The sequence below is a fragment of the Corapipo altera genome, unplaced genomic scaffold (assembly GCF_003945725.1).
Source record: "Corapipo altera isolate COAL_440 unplaced genomic scaffold, ASM394572v1 151, whole genome shotgun sequence".
Lineage (NCBI taxonomy): Eukaryota > Metazoa > Chordata > Aves > Passeriformes > Pipridae > Corapipo > Corapipo altera.
The window spans coordinates 1,584,843-1,602,656 of NW_020884976.1; the positions used below are offsets into that span (position 1 = coordinate 1,584,843).

Below are 17,814 nucleotides of genomic sequence, written 5' to 3' on the forward strand. Positions count from 1 at the left end.
CATTCAGATTTTTTGGGTTTTTTTAACTAGTGGACAAAAATTAAAATTATTCAGAAACACGAGCTACAGGAAAGCACTTTTCCAGAAGGTCCAAGTGGGTTTATATTGATCTTCAAAAGTGGTTTTAATTTCACACTAAAATAAGCATTTTTCCCCCCAAGAAAGCAGATGAAGACCCCAAACAGGGGTTGTTGCTTTGGGCCAGTGGTGTGAAATCCAAGGGGAACAGCAATGCTCCTGAGACCCCTCTTCCCAAGCCCTATTTTTGGATTCCCCAAGTGCTGCACAAACAGTCATTGCCTCAAAAGTAAATGTAAATATTGCCACAAATACGGATTTGTCGAAACAAACACACGGAGAAAGGACCTGAAGGGCTTCATTCCTCCAGTCCTCCAGCAGGGATTCCCAGATGTCTCCTCCAGCTCTGGAATGACTGCTGGGACACAAAGTTTCACACTAAAACACCCAAACCCTGCAATTCAAGTCCCAGACTGAACCCAACCGTTCCTAAAGCACACAAGCAGCCAAACTGATGGGACACCACTCCCTTGTATCCAGATCTGCTCTTCCCAGTGACTTGGACTCTCTCCCAACAGCACACAGCATCTGGATGTGCCTGGAAAGCCCAGCTTCTACACCATATAATCCTGCTGCTGGAAATAGTTTGCCTGTGCTTTGATGTGCCACAACTACTGATAATTTTCACCTTCTGGTCCATCAAATAAAATAAAATTTCTATTTTGCATTCATTGCATCCTTTAGTTTACGGCTTGTGACGGGGAAAATAAGAAATAAAAAGAGGAGACAATTGTAGGACTGACGCAGTAGAAAGAAACTGTTTAAGAAGTTGTGCATTAAAAATTGTGCATTTAAAATAGTTGTGCCTCTGGCCCAGCATTGCTGGCCAGGTGAGGGAGGGGATTGTCCTGCTCTGCTCTTCACTGGTGCAGCCTCACCTCGAGTCCTGGGGGCAGTTTGGGGCACCACAATGTAAGAAAGATCTAAAGCTTAGATCTCAGGTGTACCAAAAGAAACTCTACCATTGCACACGGTGTTCCCACTCTGGGGAATCTCACGGGTCTGCACTCAGCCAGCATTTACACAAACAGTGACCTGAGGATGCTGTGCTTTAACAGAAAGGGCCTGTGTCAACTGTCCAAAACCTCAGCTAAACTTCAATTCACCATTTTATAAAACAGTTTCTAAAAGCAACATTTGGTTACCTGCAACAGAGCTCAACTTTGTTTGTATTTTTTTTAAAAATCCCTCTCAACCAACAAGCCAAACACCAATTCCAGTAACTTTTCTGGGTCAATAATCAACCCCAGCCCCCAAAGGGGAATGGACACAGTTTTACTTTGAGGTACCAACTTGATCATGCGACAAGTTCAACTTCACAGCTGCCTGGTGGTACAAAGTCACCTTTGAGGGGAATATGGAGCAAGTTTATTAAACACACAAAAAAAAGAGCTCTGGAGGCAAACTACACAACTCCAGAACGACTCTTCAGAGACAGTTTTCTGGCCACGTATTTGCTTTTCAAAAGGCAAGACACACATTTCGAGTCGGAGGAGCTGGACTGATTTTCTGTGGTTTAGGTCCAAGAGAAGAGAGAAAAAAAAAAAAACCAACCTTCACAAAATCTGCAACAGGCTTTTTATTGATTTTAATGAGGTTTGGAAGAAGCCACCAAATCTCCAGAGTTTTGTCGAGGAGTTTAAAAACAGGGGGAGAAGGTTCCAGTGTAAGCATTAATAATTCCACCCGATCCCTGCCAGCAAACACCCCCCAGCGCTCATCAGCATTCCTGCTGCAGGGCTGCTGGGCTCAGATAAGCACCTCCAGTGTTATCACTTCCTAAGGCAACAACTTGTGCCAAAAGAAGGGGAAAAAGCTGCCTGTAAAACGAAATGTTGCTGTGAGTTGTACTGTCCTCCTCCAAACGCTAATTCCTGACGGGAGGCGCATCCCGGCTCCCGGGGGGACTTTAATTAACACAGCCAAGCACATCCCAGGGGGCTGCCCCTTGGAAGCACCTTGGCTGTTTGAGCCACAAGGAATGGATTCAGCACCATTCCTAAAGCCAAGGGCAGGAGATAGAAAAGGGAACAGGACCCTTTCAGTAGATCCTATAAAGTCAAGCGTGTCTGGTAAGGAACTGGCTCTGCACCACCTTCACTGGACTGTCCCGTTCTCAGAGCTGGTTTGGTTTATCCCAGAATGGTTTGGGTTGGAAGGGACCATAAAGGGACCACCTCATCCCACCCCCTGCCATGGGCAGGGACACCTCCCACCAGCCCAGGTTGCTCCAAGCCCCGTCCAACCTGGCCTGGGACACTCCCAGGGATCCAGGGGCAGCCACAGCTTCTCTGGGCAACCTGTGCCAGGGCCTCCCCACCCTCACAGGGAACAATTCCTTCCCAATCTCCCATCTATCCCTGCCCTCTGGCAGTGGGAAGCCATTCCCTGTGTCCTGTCCCTCCATCCCTTGTCCCCAGTCCCTCTCCAGCTCTCCTGGAGCCCCTTTAGGCCCCAAAAGGGGCTCTCAGCTCTCCCTGGAGCCTTCTCTTCTCCAGGTGACCCCCCCAGCTCTCCCAGCCTGGCTCCAGAGCAGAGGGGCTCCAGCCCTGGCAGCATCTCCGGGGCCTCCTCTGGACTCTCTCCAGCAGCTCCACGTCCTCCCTGTGCTGTTCCCAGGGCTGGAGGTGGGGTCTCACCTGAGGGGACAGAGGGGGTCAATCCCCTCCTGGTTTCAGATCATTTCAGTTCAGGTGCTCAAGGACATCCCATCACTGCCCAGCTCAAACCTGTCAGCAGTGACTGCCCCAGGCCCCAGTGCTGAAGGGGGTGGGAACAGGAGCATTTAAGCTTTTCCTTTGAACCACCTTCTTCAGATCCTGCTCCACTGACTATTTTGGGAACTCGGGCATGAGGTGAACACTCTTCCCAGCACACAGCTCTCACCTCTGTTGTTTTTTCATGGAAGATGCTGTGGAGAAGCAGAGCAGCTGCACTGTATAGCAATCACACTGTAACAGTGAAATACAAGTGAAAATACAATTGTGGGGGGAAACTCCAAATAATGGTTTCCAACTTGTAGAACTTTTATCCCTGGAGATATTTCAACCCTTGGAATTCCAAGTCCTTAAGCAATCCAATCCAACATCAAAGTCAGTCCTACTCTGAGCAGTGCTGGTCTACAGGAACTCCAAAATCTAAATTACATGAGCCTCTGACAATGTTTTTCTTGACATTTATTTAAGTAAAACATTGGCAAATAGCTAGGAAAAGCACTCTGGAGAAGTTCTAATAAACATGTTTGTTTAATTAGGTGACTGGGAACTTGCCTCTTCAGTTCCTTCGCTGAAAGGCTCTATCTGCCCAGAGCAGGAGAGGGATGGTCTGATAAGCAGAAAGTGAAATGGCACAAGGGAAAAAGAGCTTTGGAAAACAAACAAATCCAGATTTTCTTTAGCTGCAAGTTGCCCTCATAAGGATGTAAACAAACACAGCCAAGTGCAGCGTTTTTCCTGGTGACTATTTTGAAGGTGCATTTTCCCTCCCTCTGCCGAAAGGTGCCGTTTCCAGCCGGGTTATGCCGCCGCCTGTCCCAGCCCCATATTACGCAAGTGTGGGTTTTGATGAGAAGTTCTCCATTCCTGTTTACATTTCTAACTTCCCAATATCACTGTTCCCACATCCTCGACCTGTGCCGTGGCAGAACCTCCTCTTGCACCCGATTATCACACACTCACCGTTGATTTCATCACCTTCAGCTCAGCTCGAGCTCAAGTATTGGCCGTATGTTGTTCTTCTCCTCCTCTCTCCTTCTTCTCTCCTTCCTAGTGGATTTTAGCTTGCTTTCCCAACTATTTTTACGCTCTCCTGAGCGTGCTCAGGAACAGGAACACAGTGCTACTATCAGCTGCCCACCAGCTGGGGTGAGCCAGCAGCTTGTGGCCGAGCTGGAAACCACAGCGGGATGAGAGCCCTGGGAAGGCTCCGGGGGCTGGATGGGGCAAGGCCACTCCTCAAGAGAAAGTGTGAAAACATGTACATGGAGAAGCAGGAATGCTGATCTTCAGGGAGGCATTTGCTGGTTTCTATGGCCATGTGTCACAGAATTGCCAAGGTTAGAAAAGCCCCCTGAGATCACTCAGTCTGACCATCAGCTCAGCACCACCGTGTTCACACCAACCCGTGTGTGGCCCCAAGTGCCACATCCATGTTTTTTGAACATTTCCAGGGATGTAGGGACTCCACTACTGCCCTGGGCAGCCTGTGCCAGTGTCTGACCACCCTTTCCATGAAGAAATTCTCTCTAATATCTAACCTGAGCCTCCCCTGGCACAGCTGGAGGCCGTTCCCTCTCCTCCTGGCCCTTGGTCCCTGGGAGCAGAGCCCGACCCCCCCCAGCTCCTTTCAGGGAGTTGGAGAGAGGGAGAAGGTCCCCCCTGAGACTCCTTTTCTCCAGGCTGAACTTCCCTCTGTGCTCCCTATCACACACTTCCCTAGATTAAGCTGCATAATGAATTCCCAGTAGGAAAGCAGCTGGATATAAAGCTGTGTACACACCCCCACCTGACAGAGAGCAGAGAGCAACAGCCACACTGAACATCCCACAGCAAGGATGGGAGCTGCCCTCCATCAGAATATCCTGGAAAGGTCTCATTCCGTCTTCTGTTCTACCTCTGCTTTTATGAGTGAAGAATAAAATTAATTATAAGAGTCCAAAGCATCAAAAAAGTTTTGTCAACATCTGTCACTGCACTGACTCATCCCCTAATGGCAGGTTGGCGTGTTGGCTTCCTTCATCTTCCCACTCGGAAGAGGCATTAATCTGCTTTTAAAGCACTTTGATTAAGCTGATTATCTTTGCATATTTGTTAAAGATCACTTCTTACTCTCTTGCAGAAGGCAACAGTTCAGAGTTAAAACGAAAAAACCCAGCCTGAGCAGAAAGGAGAGCTTGAAATGGCAGGAGGAGGGCAAGGCAGGGAGAGGCACTGCTGAGACCCTGGCAGTCTAACAGCAAAGGGTACAGAGAAATTTGGTCTTGCATTAAGAAAGGTCCATTTCCCATGACTGATGTAAAGAATAAAAATCAGTAGAGCCTTAGGTGAGATAACAGTAATAATTATTCCAAAAATAAATGGTTTTTTTCAGGAAAGAGTGTTTCTGAATAAAAGATTCTCTATCAACATTCTCCCTCACTGACCTCAAAACAACCCAGGTCAAAAGACCACAGCAAGCTTGAAACCAAAATCCAAAGAAAATGTCACTTTTTCTTACAACATTTCAGGCTTTCTTCTAATTCTTTTTTTAGTTTGCATACAACTCTGAGATCCAAAGGCTGCAATTATTCATATATAAGCCAGGATACAATTTACCCATCAGAGATCTTCTGCATCATAATTTTCCTTTTATTTCAATTATTCCTCTGTTTTCTGTGCATGACAGACAAGGAGCAGCTACCAAGAAGGACCAGCAAGCTGCACAGATGGGTGTGAACTGTGGAGAGACCTGGAAGACGGGCTCTGGGAGTCATATGAGAGGACACAGAACTGAGCAGAGCCTGAGCTGGTGGAAACCCAGTGGACTTGTGGTGGTTCCAAGGTGGAAAGGTGACCTGGGAGGGGGCATTTTGTCACCAGGTAACTAAAGAGCCATGAAATGCAGGGCAACATTAGAGCACAGTTATGAAACAAAGAGGAAGGTGAGGCCAGGCAGCAGCAGTTTCCATTTGAAACAGCTGAAAGGAGAAAGAAGGGAATCATTTGCTCCTCACAGTCCCCATTTTTTTCCATTAAGCCCCTCACAGCCTGTTTGCCACGGTCACACACCCTCCTGGAAGAAAGGGAACAACCAACCAGGGAGAACTGGCTGTTAAATCAAAGCCTCCAAGGCTTTACTCATCCTGCCAAAACACCCCTTGATCCCCCTTCCCTCCTGGAGTCACATCTTGCTGTAGCTCAGTCCTTGCTGGAACTGGCTGGCACTGGGAAGGGGCAGCAGCTGCTCCCAGAGAATTCCACACCCCCCAGCAGGACAGGGCCTCACCTGCTGGGTTTACTGACACCCAAGGAACACTAGAGACACCTACAAGTCACTAAAAAAAAGGAGAAAGTTTGAAAACAGGAAAAAGCAAACGTGATTTGAAGGCTCCTTTGGAGTTTCAAGATACAATCCCAGGAGAGTTTTCTCCCCCACTGAACTACTCCAGGACAACACACACAGAGTCACAGTGATCATCTCCTCAGTGTGTAAGTCAACCTCATTTTCACACTTTTTCTGCCAGAAACCTTTGAAAATCTCTCTAACAAAACACCACTCGATGCTTTTGTCATAAGACAACTTCACAGAAATACCAAGTACCTGTTACAAGTAATCTATTAATGCTTTGAGAAATAAATGAAGTTATCACAAGGTGTCCCTAACAGGGACTGCAGTCCCCCCCAGAGGCCCAGCAATCACAGAATCCCAGAATGGTTTGGGTGGGAGGGACCTTAAAGCCCATCCAATCCCACCCCCTGCCATGGGCAGGGACACCTCCCACCAGCCCAGGTTGCTCCAAGCCCCGTCCAGCCTGGCCTTGGACACTTCCAGGGATCCAGGGGCAGCCACAGCTTCTCTGGGCAACCTGTGCCAGGGCCTCATCACCCTCACAGCCAACAATTCCTTCCCAATATCCCACCTATCCCTCCTTCTGGCCATGGGAAGCCACTCCCCTTGTCCTGTCACTCCATACTCTTGGAATAACCCTTCTCCAGAGCTCTCTGCTGCACAGCCTGGAACAGGCAGGTCACAAAATCTGTTTGTGTTATCAAGGCCTGCAAGGAGACATCACTTTCTCTGCTGGCACACCTTGCACAGTGTAATTATGGGTAAAGCTTTAATCCATTAATTCTTAAATTGCATTGAAAACACCTGCTCTGCCAAGGAGGCCCCGTGGGTAAGATGCACACCCACCTTCATCGAGGAACACGAGGGCACTGGGATCACATGTTCAGTGATCTCACGGGATCACACGAGTGGGAAAGTTGATAATTCAAACTGCCCAACACCAGCACTCAGTAAAATTGTGGCACACAGCAAAAAAGGCTGGTTTAATGTGGCACTTAAGGTGGTTTTGCTTTAAACCAGGCTGCACTGGCATTCCCTGGAGCACAGTGAGCCAGCGGGAAGGGTACTGCTCCCATACTCCTCCTAACAAAACACTCCCCTGCCTTATCTTCCACCAGCTCTGGCATTTCAGACCCCCCACGGCAGAATCCAACTCCTCAACACAAAACTAACCCAGAGAGCACACTGTGGGAGCACCACCCCACAGTGCTGTTGTTGTTTGCTCCCAGAGCAGCACAGCCTGAAAAACTGCAGGACATTTCAGATTTATAGAATTTGAGGCAGCTTAAAAACCTCTTTGACTCCTGCAGAAATGGCATTTCCTTACAGAACTAATCAATTCACTCACTCACCCCTCAGCCTGCTTAATGCCTTGAGAAATATGTAAGTAGTTGAAGTTTAAAAGGCAGAGAGTTCACAGTTCAAACACCAAGTACCCTCCCAAAGCCCTGCTGTGCATTAGAAGCATCGAGCACAGCACTGCATCCTGTACTGCCAGGAACTGAAGGTGTCTTTAGGAGTAATTCACATATTTCTGTCACAGTCTGTGAACTTGAGGATGAAGAGCTCTTCCTTCCGAAGCCTCTTCAATTCCCATGGCAGGGGACAGGTATGTTTGACCACAGCATACTTCACAGTGTAAAACAGTAAGTAAATTCAATACGAGAAAAGCACTGAGTTCAGGCATTTCTTCACTAGTTCATGCAAAACAAGCCTGGTAACTCAACCAAGGAACCATGCTGGAAGAGCTGACCTAAGCTGAGAGCCCTTTTTATGAACTGACCCCCTAAATTCCACATTTCAGGAGCTAATCAAGGATCATATCAGCTTTTCTAGGCTCACAACAGCTGGTTTCTAGAGAGCAGTCCAAATACTTGCTTGGGCATCATCCACAACGCTGCCAAGACATCAACAACACTCAGCATTCAACCAGACACTGTTGTGTAAATACTGCAAGGCAAAAGCCAAATGCTGAGGAGATAAAGCCACGTGTGCCTGTGCTCGATAAGGAGACCTGCAAGGGCTGGGTAGGGAACACCAGCAGCTCCAGTGACTGCACTGAGTTTTCTGCTGGGTCCTGTTTAGACAGAGAGTTCCAGGTCAGAGCCAGACAAGATTTACCTGAACAGGTTCCTGCCCTCCTTGCACTGGAGCAGAAACCCCTTCCAGAGAGAAAACCAGGCTGTTCCATCAACCCAGTGCCAGCTCCAGATCCCCCAAGCTTCTAGCAGTTTGCTGTGCTCCTGGTCAAGCCACCTCCAGGACAGCAGCTCCCCAGAGGTGTTAAGACACACAGGACTTGGATACTTTTCCCAATTAAGGATTCCTGCATTTAGATCTCAAGGTACAAACTGGTTTGGATAATCTACCAGCACACTGCCCCAAGAAACCTGCTGCTTCACGGCCTTTCTCTGCACAGATGATTCACAGAATTATGGAATGGGTTGGGTTGGAAGGGACCTTAAAGCTCATCCCATTCCACCCTCTGCCATGGGCAGGGGCACCTTCCACCAGCCCAGGCTGCTCCAAGTTCCACCCAACCTGGCCTTTTACACCTCAATTCACTACAGCTAAAAGAAAAAGCAGGAAAAGAAAATATCTTTTCCTCCTACAGTTAAATCACCTCAGTATCTTCCAAGTATTAAGACAGCTGTTTATTCCTTTGTTTTTCCACTGGTGGAAAGTCAGTTACTTTCAGAACCAGGAAGGGTAACTGGCAAAATACCACTCTCCATTTGCAAGCTGTACTGAAGGAAGACCTGGGGATGGAGCTTCACGACTGAAATAAAAGGCAAGCAAAAAACAATCTTAAAGAGCATCTGCCTCCAAACAAAGGAGGAAAAGGGACACGGGGCTGTCTGTGTATCCAACTGCAGCGAGGAGCAGCGAGACTGAACCTCACCGGGAGCCTCGGCACTCACAGGGACTGAAGCAGCGTTTGTGCGCAGCCCTTTGATGTGGGAGGCAGGAGGCAACCCCGGGAGTCCCGCAGCTCCGACAATGCCTAAAGAAACGTTTTAATGGGCTTCAATTGCCGGGAGTGGTTTGGGAGATCAATTACCCACACGAGCAGGATCTGCTGGGAAGTGCCGAGCTCTTCAATAGACTCGGGAATTCTGCCACGCTGCAAAATGTCTCCCAGGACTGCAGTGGTTCAGAACCAGTCGGCTCCAGAATGCACATTTCTCTAATTTTATTTATCTTTAAGCCCAGTAGTCCTCCAGCTATGCAATGTCAGATGCTATGCAATGTTCAAATCTTGGACGTGTCAAAGAACAGTTACAACTTCTGAAGTCCTGCTTCCAGACTGCCCAGGGAGGCTGAGTTCAGCCACAACTCCCCAAAATCTTTTCTCCATAACAACTTCCACAATACTCAAAGTACACAGCCTTCTTCACTTACACTGAAGTTGCACAGCCCCTCAGAGCCAGGAAAGAATTTACTTGGATTAACAGAATATGCTTATTCTAAAAAACTAAACAGCACGAAGCCAAAGTTAAATATATTTAGGCATTTCAGAGGCACCAAAGAAGGTGTTGTGGTTGCTTCAGACACGTATGTGTATCAAAACACAGAGTCTCAGCTGGAACTGAAATGAAGTTCTGCACCAGACTGCAGCTCTGATGGCGAAATAAGGTTTGACAGATCTCCAGTTAACAGCCACGGTCTCTCCCTTCTCCTATTTAAAGTTAAAATCCACTGAAGTTCAAGCTTCCACAGAAGGATACCAGCAGAAACTTGCCTTATGTGAAAAAAGGAATTAATCCTATAGGGTAACTGTATCTCCTTTGGTCAACCTTGCCACTGAAACAGTGATTTCAACAGGAATGAGTTTCTCCAGGGAACACGAAGATTCAAGTCTGGATTTCCTACCTGCTCACTTAAATCAAGTTCTTTATAGCTGATCAGTTTTTAACAAGAAGAGATATTACTGCAATCCCCTATTTTATACTAATGACCTTTAGAAAAGGACAACAAATTAGTAATGCAAGAGAGTAACAAGCAACCTTTTCTTGCAGCCTGCAATAGGAATGTAGCTGCCTATACACTTGTGTCCTGTCAGCTCTTCGGGGACCATCCAGAGCACACTGCCCCCAAAAACTGCTTTAGTGTGGACTCATTCAAGTCAGGCAAACCCTAATTTAAAAACTTCTCTCACTTCTTTTTCCCTAAAGGAACTCATTCCTTTTGGTAGATACAACAAACCCTGGGAAGGAAAATAATAGTACAAAGAACATAAGTAGTCATTTAAGTGTTTTATCCTTTAAAGGACATTCACTCCTTCCCTGTGTGACTCAAAACAAACCCAATTCACTAAGAAAGAGTTGGTTGTAATTAAGAGATAAATCATCATCTTAAAGAAACAAAGATTTGGGCTCTTCAGCAAGTTACCCAAACACATCCCATCCCTCCCACAGGCACTGCAGAAGTCAGTGCAGTTCACAGCTCCCTCTGTTACTGATGCATCGGGGAAGGCAATCTTCATTTTAAATATGGTTTAATCCCAGATTGTAAAAAAATATGTATGTCAGGAAACTGCAGTTATCCACTTCAGTTTTGTTTTGCAGCCGAATCATTATCAGCCAGCAAGACTTAACCTTCCTTTAGAGAAGTATAAAGATTTATTATAACCATCCTTACAGGAAACTCAACGTGTCCCCTTCTGATTGCATTTTATGAAGACACAAAAGAACATGTGCATGTTAGTCCATGAGCTTGAAGACATGAAAACAGCACAAGTCACATTTGTAACACTACAATTCTTACCTGTGACTTGCAGATCTCAAGGTTCAATTTAATGCACAGAAGTAGCACTTCACAGTAAAAATTAAGATGAGCTAAATTAGTCCATTTTTGGTCTTTATCATTCCATCTGAAGCATCCTTCAAGTTTAATATCAAAACCAAATCCGTACTTACTGAACATGAACCCAGAGGGTAAAACATTCAAGGTGCATTTGCTGAGGGTCAAAAAGTAAATCGGGTAAGTTTGGGAAAAAAACCCCCATAGATACAACATCAATTAGGAGCAATAAGGTTTAATTTGGGGTTTGGGTCCTGGTTTACTGCTTTTCTCCTGATGAAATTAAATGGCAAACCCCCCCTGCTCTCAGCTGACCTCGGTTCGTGGTGACAATGTATGGACACAACTCAGACTCTGTTTGCTCAGGTCCTCAAGGACCTCCTTAAATATCTTATGAGGTGCCTCCTCTGGTCAAAATCCAAACCAAGAAAGGGCAGGAATTTCTTTCCTTCCCATATCCAAGCTGCCTGCAGTAAAGCTGGTGAGGACTGAACTTCACAGAATGCTCTCCTTCTGGGAGAGACTCAGATTCAACACCAGGGTTCTGCCGCAGAAACAAGATTTAATATCCAGTTACAAACCAAGCAGAAGTTATTTGTGCCCCTTTAGGTCCAAATGGGAAAGTACAAAGAACCAAGATGGATACACGTGCAAAAAAATCCAGACCATTTGGGTTGAGGGGGACAACTGCACAGCAGTGAGTCCAACCCCCACCTGCACAGTTCCATTACATCAAGTTGTTTAAAGACTCATTCAGCCCACGTCTGAGGATCACCAGGCATATTCTTTCTAGACAACCTGTTCCAATATGAAAGTCGGAATCTGAAATCAAGTTCAGAAAAATACTCAAAGGCAAAGGAAGCAAATTCCTCTGAGCACAACTAAGGAACAATAAGGATAAGAACAATGTTCAGAATACTGAAGTCTGCCTCGTTTTTATTGCAAGCCTTTATTTCAAGAGGTTATGCAGCTGGTGTAACACAAATCTACATGTGAACACAAATCTAGAAGCAAATTCTCAGAGCTGAGATGAAAAAGCATCTGTAATTTAGATAAATGACAGCTCGCTGTAGGAACAGCCTCAGCATTCAGGTCTTGTATTTCAGAAAGAGCCTGCACACAGTTTTGCTCATTTAGATTCAAATGCCACAAAACAGCCCAACTCCTGGATGAAACATTACATCTTTATGCAGGAAGGCTTCCTTGGCAAGCTTAGGGGAGTCTGGCAACCAAGAACAAGGATCCAAGGAATGTATGTTTATTCAAGTACCACATCTGTGTCATGAACTCGGAGATGTGACACCTCTGCAGCGACTTCAGCTGACAGAACTGTTCCCAAAGCCTTCCCTCATGGTGAGGCCTCCAGAAAAAAAATACCATCAGGAACTAAAGAATACAGAAGCCAAACTTCTGTGTTCAGCCTGAACGACTTGAAGCTTGAACTGAAGAATTCTCTTTCCAGCTGCCATTACCTCGGGTGCTGGAGAGCAGATTCCCCAAGGTGGGACAGGTAGGACTGGTTTGGTGTTTCACTACTTCAGTTCTTGGTATTTTCCTCAGGAAGTCAGAGCACTGGTGTGTGAGAGGTCCTTGCCAGGCTGCAGTGCCTCGGTGATGGATTTGTGGGCTAGGCTGTTCCATGTAGTTGCACAATAAGTCAACAAGGGAGGTGAAGCTGAAAGCCCTGAGTCTTAATGACCCAGCAGGTATTTTCACTGCTCAAGCCATGGAAATCAACCTGTAATTGCAGCTTCAAGTGGTCACACATAAAAAGTACGGAGTGAAGAGTTACACATTAGGAAATGCAAACACCGTGATCACCTGTGAAGCTTTAGCTCAGCTTCTCTTGGCATATGTATGATCCCCAACTACCTTCTCCATCCTTTCCTTCCCACAAACCCCCACCCTCACCCAGTGAACTTGGTGGGACAACATTCCCTGAACACAGAACTTTCATTACAGTCATTTCCCTTAACCCTGCAGTCAGTGTGGAGTCCTGAGTCCAGCCAATCCTCCCAGCACTGCTCATTTCACAGCACCCCTTCTGCTGAGGATCCACAGCGCTCTCCAGAGCTCTCACACTGCCCCACATGTTAAGTGCCAGTAATGGATTTTTAAAAGGCTGGAAAACTAAGAGTTCAAGGCATCAGAATGATCCTTCTAGTTTTGGTACCCAGAGCAAACGTCCCAAGTCCAGTTTTTCAAATACTCCCAATTTTTATAGGATTCTGCTCTGTGCCTGGAAACTCTACTAGCTGGGGGTCTGAGCTGCAGAGATGAGCACCCAGGCCTGGAGTTGTGTACTCAGCACCAAACCCATAACTCTCCACACACCTGGAAAGGTTCCCAGTAACTTCCCAGCCAGGACCACAATCCACAGCCGGGCAAGGACACACCTGGTTCTCCAGGATGGCACTGACCTGACTCACCAGACCACCACCTACAACTTCTTCCCAGATAAAGCCACCTCACCCAGTGCTTCCACAAGTACCAGGTAATTTAAGATCTTATTGGGCCACCTGGAAGTTCTGGATTTCTTCAGATGTCCAAGGCTACTGCAGCCTGGGCTTAAAGTGATCTCAGTCATTACCTGTGGGGATGAATTACTGATGTCAGCACAGTCACAGCTACACTCAAGAGATCAGACAGATTGCTGGGCATCAGAATATCCAATCATCATTCCTCCCACAAACAGCTTAATCTTTATTTATATTAGTTTATTGCCTCAATTGCACAGCACAGACAAACCTCTTTGGGAAGGAGACAAACTCCTGAGGAGCCTTCAGAACAGACCAGCACCCCCAGTCAGAGCAGCAGCTTCATCAGACACAGCCACATGCACCAGGGAGCCCAGGTCAGCAAGGACTCACATTGGAGCCAAAAGAGTCCATACACCTGATTCCCATAAAATAAATCACAGCACCATAGAATCAACCAGATTGGAAAAGACCTCTGAGATCATCAAGTCCAGCCCTTGATCCAACCCCACCGTGTCACCCAGCCCATGGCACTGATGCCACATCCAGTCTGTCCTTAAACACCTCCAGGGACAGGGACTCCACCCCCTCCCTGGGCAGCCCATTCCAAGGGCTGATCACCCTCTCTGGAAAGAATTTCTTCCCAATATCCAACCTAAACCTCCCTGGCACAGCTTGAGACTGAGCCCTCTTGTCCTACTGCTGGTTCCTGGGAGAAGAGCCCAACTCCTCCCAGTTTTCCCCTCCTGTCAGGGAGTTGCAGAGAGTGAGGAGGTCTCCCCTGAGCCTCCTCTTCTCCAGGCTGAGCCCCCCCAGCTCCCTCAGCCTCTCCTCATGGGAATTGTGCTCCAGTCCCTTCCCCAGCCTCGTTGTTCTCCTCTGGACCTGCTCCAGCCCCTCAATGTCCTTCCTGAGCTGAGGGCCCAGAACTGGACACAGCACTCGAGGTGAGGCCTCACCAGTGCTGAGTCCAGGGACAGAATCCCTGCCCTGCTCCTGCTGCCACACTCTTCTGAGACAATTCCCTCCTTTAAAAAGCCCTAAAGCCAGAGGCAGAGTTGTCCAATTTTATTGGTCCTGAACATCATACCAGTGAAAAATCTCTCACCAAGTGATGCAATCCCTCCCCTCTTTGAAGCTCCCTTGAGGAGCAGCACATGGCACTTGAGCTGAGGGAAAGAGTCCCTGACACTTGAGGGAGATTCAAATTTTACACAAGCTCAAGCTACATTAACACAAACTGGAAACCCAGCAAGGCTCAACAGGCTCTTGTACCAAAAGTTTTATACGGATCAGGAGCAGCTGTCCTTCCTTCACCAGGCTGCTTTTCCCTCCCTTTTATTGTTGCAGATCCTTCATTTATTTGTTGGGTTCCCACACTTGCCCTGAAGCCCTGCTGTGCTGGGCTGGACACCACCTGAACAGAGCCCTTCAATCAGGAGCAGGCTCCACACTGAGGATGACCTTCAGCTGGCTCTGGGCACTAGTTATTTCTCCAGCACCTTTAGAAGCAGGCTATTTTTCTAAACCATTGAAGAAAAGCCATTAAATTAGTTTTTAAGTCAGTGTGTGTAATACAGCACAGGCCACCTGCCCTCAGTGAGGCCCCCCTGCCATGCTTTGTCTGCCATAGCTTTAACTCTTATTTAACTTATCAAAAGGATGTCAGAAGGCTTATACAAGTTCACCTCTAATGTACTCGTTATCCTCTTAGGAGCCACTGAATGAAATGTGAGTTAATGAATAACACAGTAGGAATTATTCCATTATCCCCACGGTGAGAGGGAGCCATCTAATTCTTGGATATGATGTCAGACTTGAGAACCAGCCAGTGGTACTTACTGAGCCTTCCAGTGCTCACTCAACTGCTACAGCAGTGGTGTTCCCAGAGAAAGGCAGCACTGCCAGAACGTGCAGCAAAGCTGCTCCTCAGCAGCCTTAGGAGGAATTAAAGCAGCAGGAGGGAGCAACTGGAGGCTGTCATTCTGCTTCCACACAAGGGACAGGTTTTTAGCAGCACACATTTAATCTCCAGGCCTTGCACAGGTATGGAAATCAAGGCAGTGAGAGCATGTCAGCTCTTCACATTTTTCCTCTTGCCTTACATCCACCTTTACAGTGTCAACCCCACTTCCAAGTTACCACTTGTCTCTGGTCAAGTCAACCTGTCTATTAAACTCCATCAGAAACCCAGGACACTTGAAGGGAAGTCTGAAGCGAGGTATAGATCCTTCATCAGTCATTGGCAATCCCATTTTCTGGCATTCAAGGCCACTTCACTTCCACTTAGTTGAACTAAGGCTTCTCACTCGAGAACCTGATGCCTTATGGTAGAAGATGTTCACAGGAAAAACACCCATCTCCTGCCAGTACAGGAGGACAACCCCAAGAAAGAACAAGTCCTCCTTCAGGTCATCAAGACACTTGCCTGCAATAACAACCAGCTTTAGATTGCCTGAAGAGTTTGTATGTTTAAAGAACTAATTCTGCCAAGGAGACCAGGTGGCTTAAGGTGTTCAGAGCTGGTGTTTCACTGATCTCCCAACCATCCTCTCTGCTATCAGGACAGCTGTGCTGGGCAGTGCCCTTCAGACAGTTTGGCTCTTAGGACACGTGTCCCTTCCTGTCCAAAACACCCTAAACTTCCTTCACATTGTGCAGTTGGGAGCAAGAAAGCAGCAGACATTTGAACAGCTCACCCCAATCCATTACAGAGCCTGCAGGTATTACTTACCAGGTGTTCCCCTCTAACCACCTGACAGGTGAGGAATAAACTAGTACACAAGCAACCTAAAAACCTAAGCAAGAGGAAAAAATGGAAAGCCTGGGAGACCAAAGCTGGGAGATGGTTCTAGTTTTCCATCTGCATGAGAAGTCCATCTCCCTGTCATGTCATATTCAATGCCATACTCAACACAAGCACAAACTGAGGTGTGTTCTCTTTTTAAGGAGTGATTTTCCCACACCCTGCAGCCTGCACTCTCTCCTGGACAGCCACACAGCACTGTGTGACACGTCACAAGCAAAGGGTAATTGTGCCACAGCCCTTACCATGCCCAAAGAAACGCTCTCTGCCAGCCCAGCACGTGCTGCTCTGTCATTCTCACGAGTGTGCACATGGAAGTTGTATTCACAGTCCAGGCCTGGCCCCACAGTCACTGCCACCACTGCAATGCTGCAGTATATTTAGAATGGCTCTGTTAACTCTTCAGCTCACTTTAATAATGCCATTGAGGCATCCCAGCCTCCAAAGCCACTGCTGTCCCATAAGCATTCATCTTCAATTCTTCAACCATCACTCAAAACACCAGTATTTAAGATACAATACCCACGATACAATATCCATTAAGGTACAATAACCCAGACAGAAAATTCAGTAAGATAAACCAGGAGAAGTTGGCTTTGGAGCAAGTTTGTTATACCAGAAGCTTCTGAACTGGTACAGAACAGGATCTCCCTGTGCAGGAATGTCTGAGTCAGTGCCCACTCACCCATGAGCTGATCTGCAGAGCATACAGCAGTGCTTCAGCCTGCACAGCTGGAAATCAGTGCCTAAAAGTAAGCACAACAACACAGAGTGAGGTAAGAAACAAGCTTTGGAGGTGTGATGTCACTTAAGAGGGTAATGGGATCAAACTGGTGAGGCTGTGAGCCCTCATTCTGACTTGTGCAGTGATACTGCTTAAGTTCCACCACGTGCTTCCACTGCCACTGAGTCAGAGCTGTCCTTACACAACACAGCCAGGCTCCTCAGAGCTGCCCCGTGGGCCCTGCAGAGGCTGGAGCTGCACTCCTGCTCCAGCTGTGCTCACCAAGAAAACTGCCAAAGCCATGGGCAGCCAAGAGAGATCCATCTCTCCTGGAAGCATCCTCAGTGCCATGGCCATGCCAGCTGTACACAAAAACTGCCCAGAGACCTTAAGGAAGATTCTCCTCATCAAAAGCCAGATTTTGTGCCTGATATTTTCCCTTTTTAAAAGTCCTACATTCTATCCCTTAGTGAGCGATTCTTACCTATTTTGAACACCCACTTCAGGAGATAGAGAGATTCTTAATTCAACTGTGTGGTCTGGTGGGAGGACAGGAATATCCAACTGTCCTTAACTCTGCACTTTCCAGCTTAAATACATCCAGACAGACTCACTAGAAGGAAGTAAACAATGTCATCCAGACTGCCTGGGGAAGCAACAGTAACTTAAAAACATAGCTGCACACTGCAGGTTGGGGTTCAAATGTGAACAGCAAGAGCTCAGACATTCCCTCTATCAACATAAACAGCTTTTATCCTCAACAGCTGTATGATTCTTCCAACCATGATTCTTCCTCACACCCCAAGATTTTTCCTAGCATTAAGTAGCTGCCTAAGTGAGACTCAGTTATAAAGTCATTTTATCACCACTACTATTCTCTC

General features: G+C 47.0%; 1 protein-coding gene across 10 annotated transcripts in view; it reads right to left on the bottom strand.

The window, feature by feature from the left end:
* The window catches only part of MTMR3 (myotubularin related protein 3), a 64,022-nt gene extending 47,029 nt beyond the window's left edge, over positions 1-16,993 (bottom strand). For 7 of the 10 annotated variants that reach the window (XM_027665498.1, XM_027665501.1, XM_027665503.1 and 4 more), the window contains exon 1: positions 11,351-11,397. In XM_027665498.1, the coding sequence (XP_027521299.1) occupies positions 11,351-11,382 (32 nt within the window). In that variant the 5' untranslated portion in view covers positions 11,383-11,397. Of the gene's footprint in view, positions 1-366; positions 396-3,755; positions 3,978-11,350; positions 11,398-16,894 lie in introns of those variants that run through there. The other 3 variants (XM_027665499.1, XM_027665506.1, XM_027665500.1) reach the window with 3 other exon arrangements.
* Between the last annotated feature and the right edge of the window lie 821 nt (positions 16,994-17,814).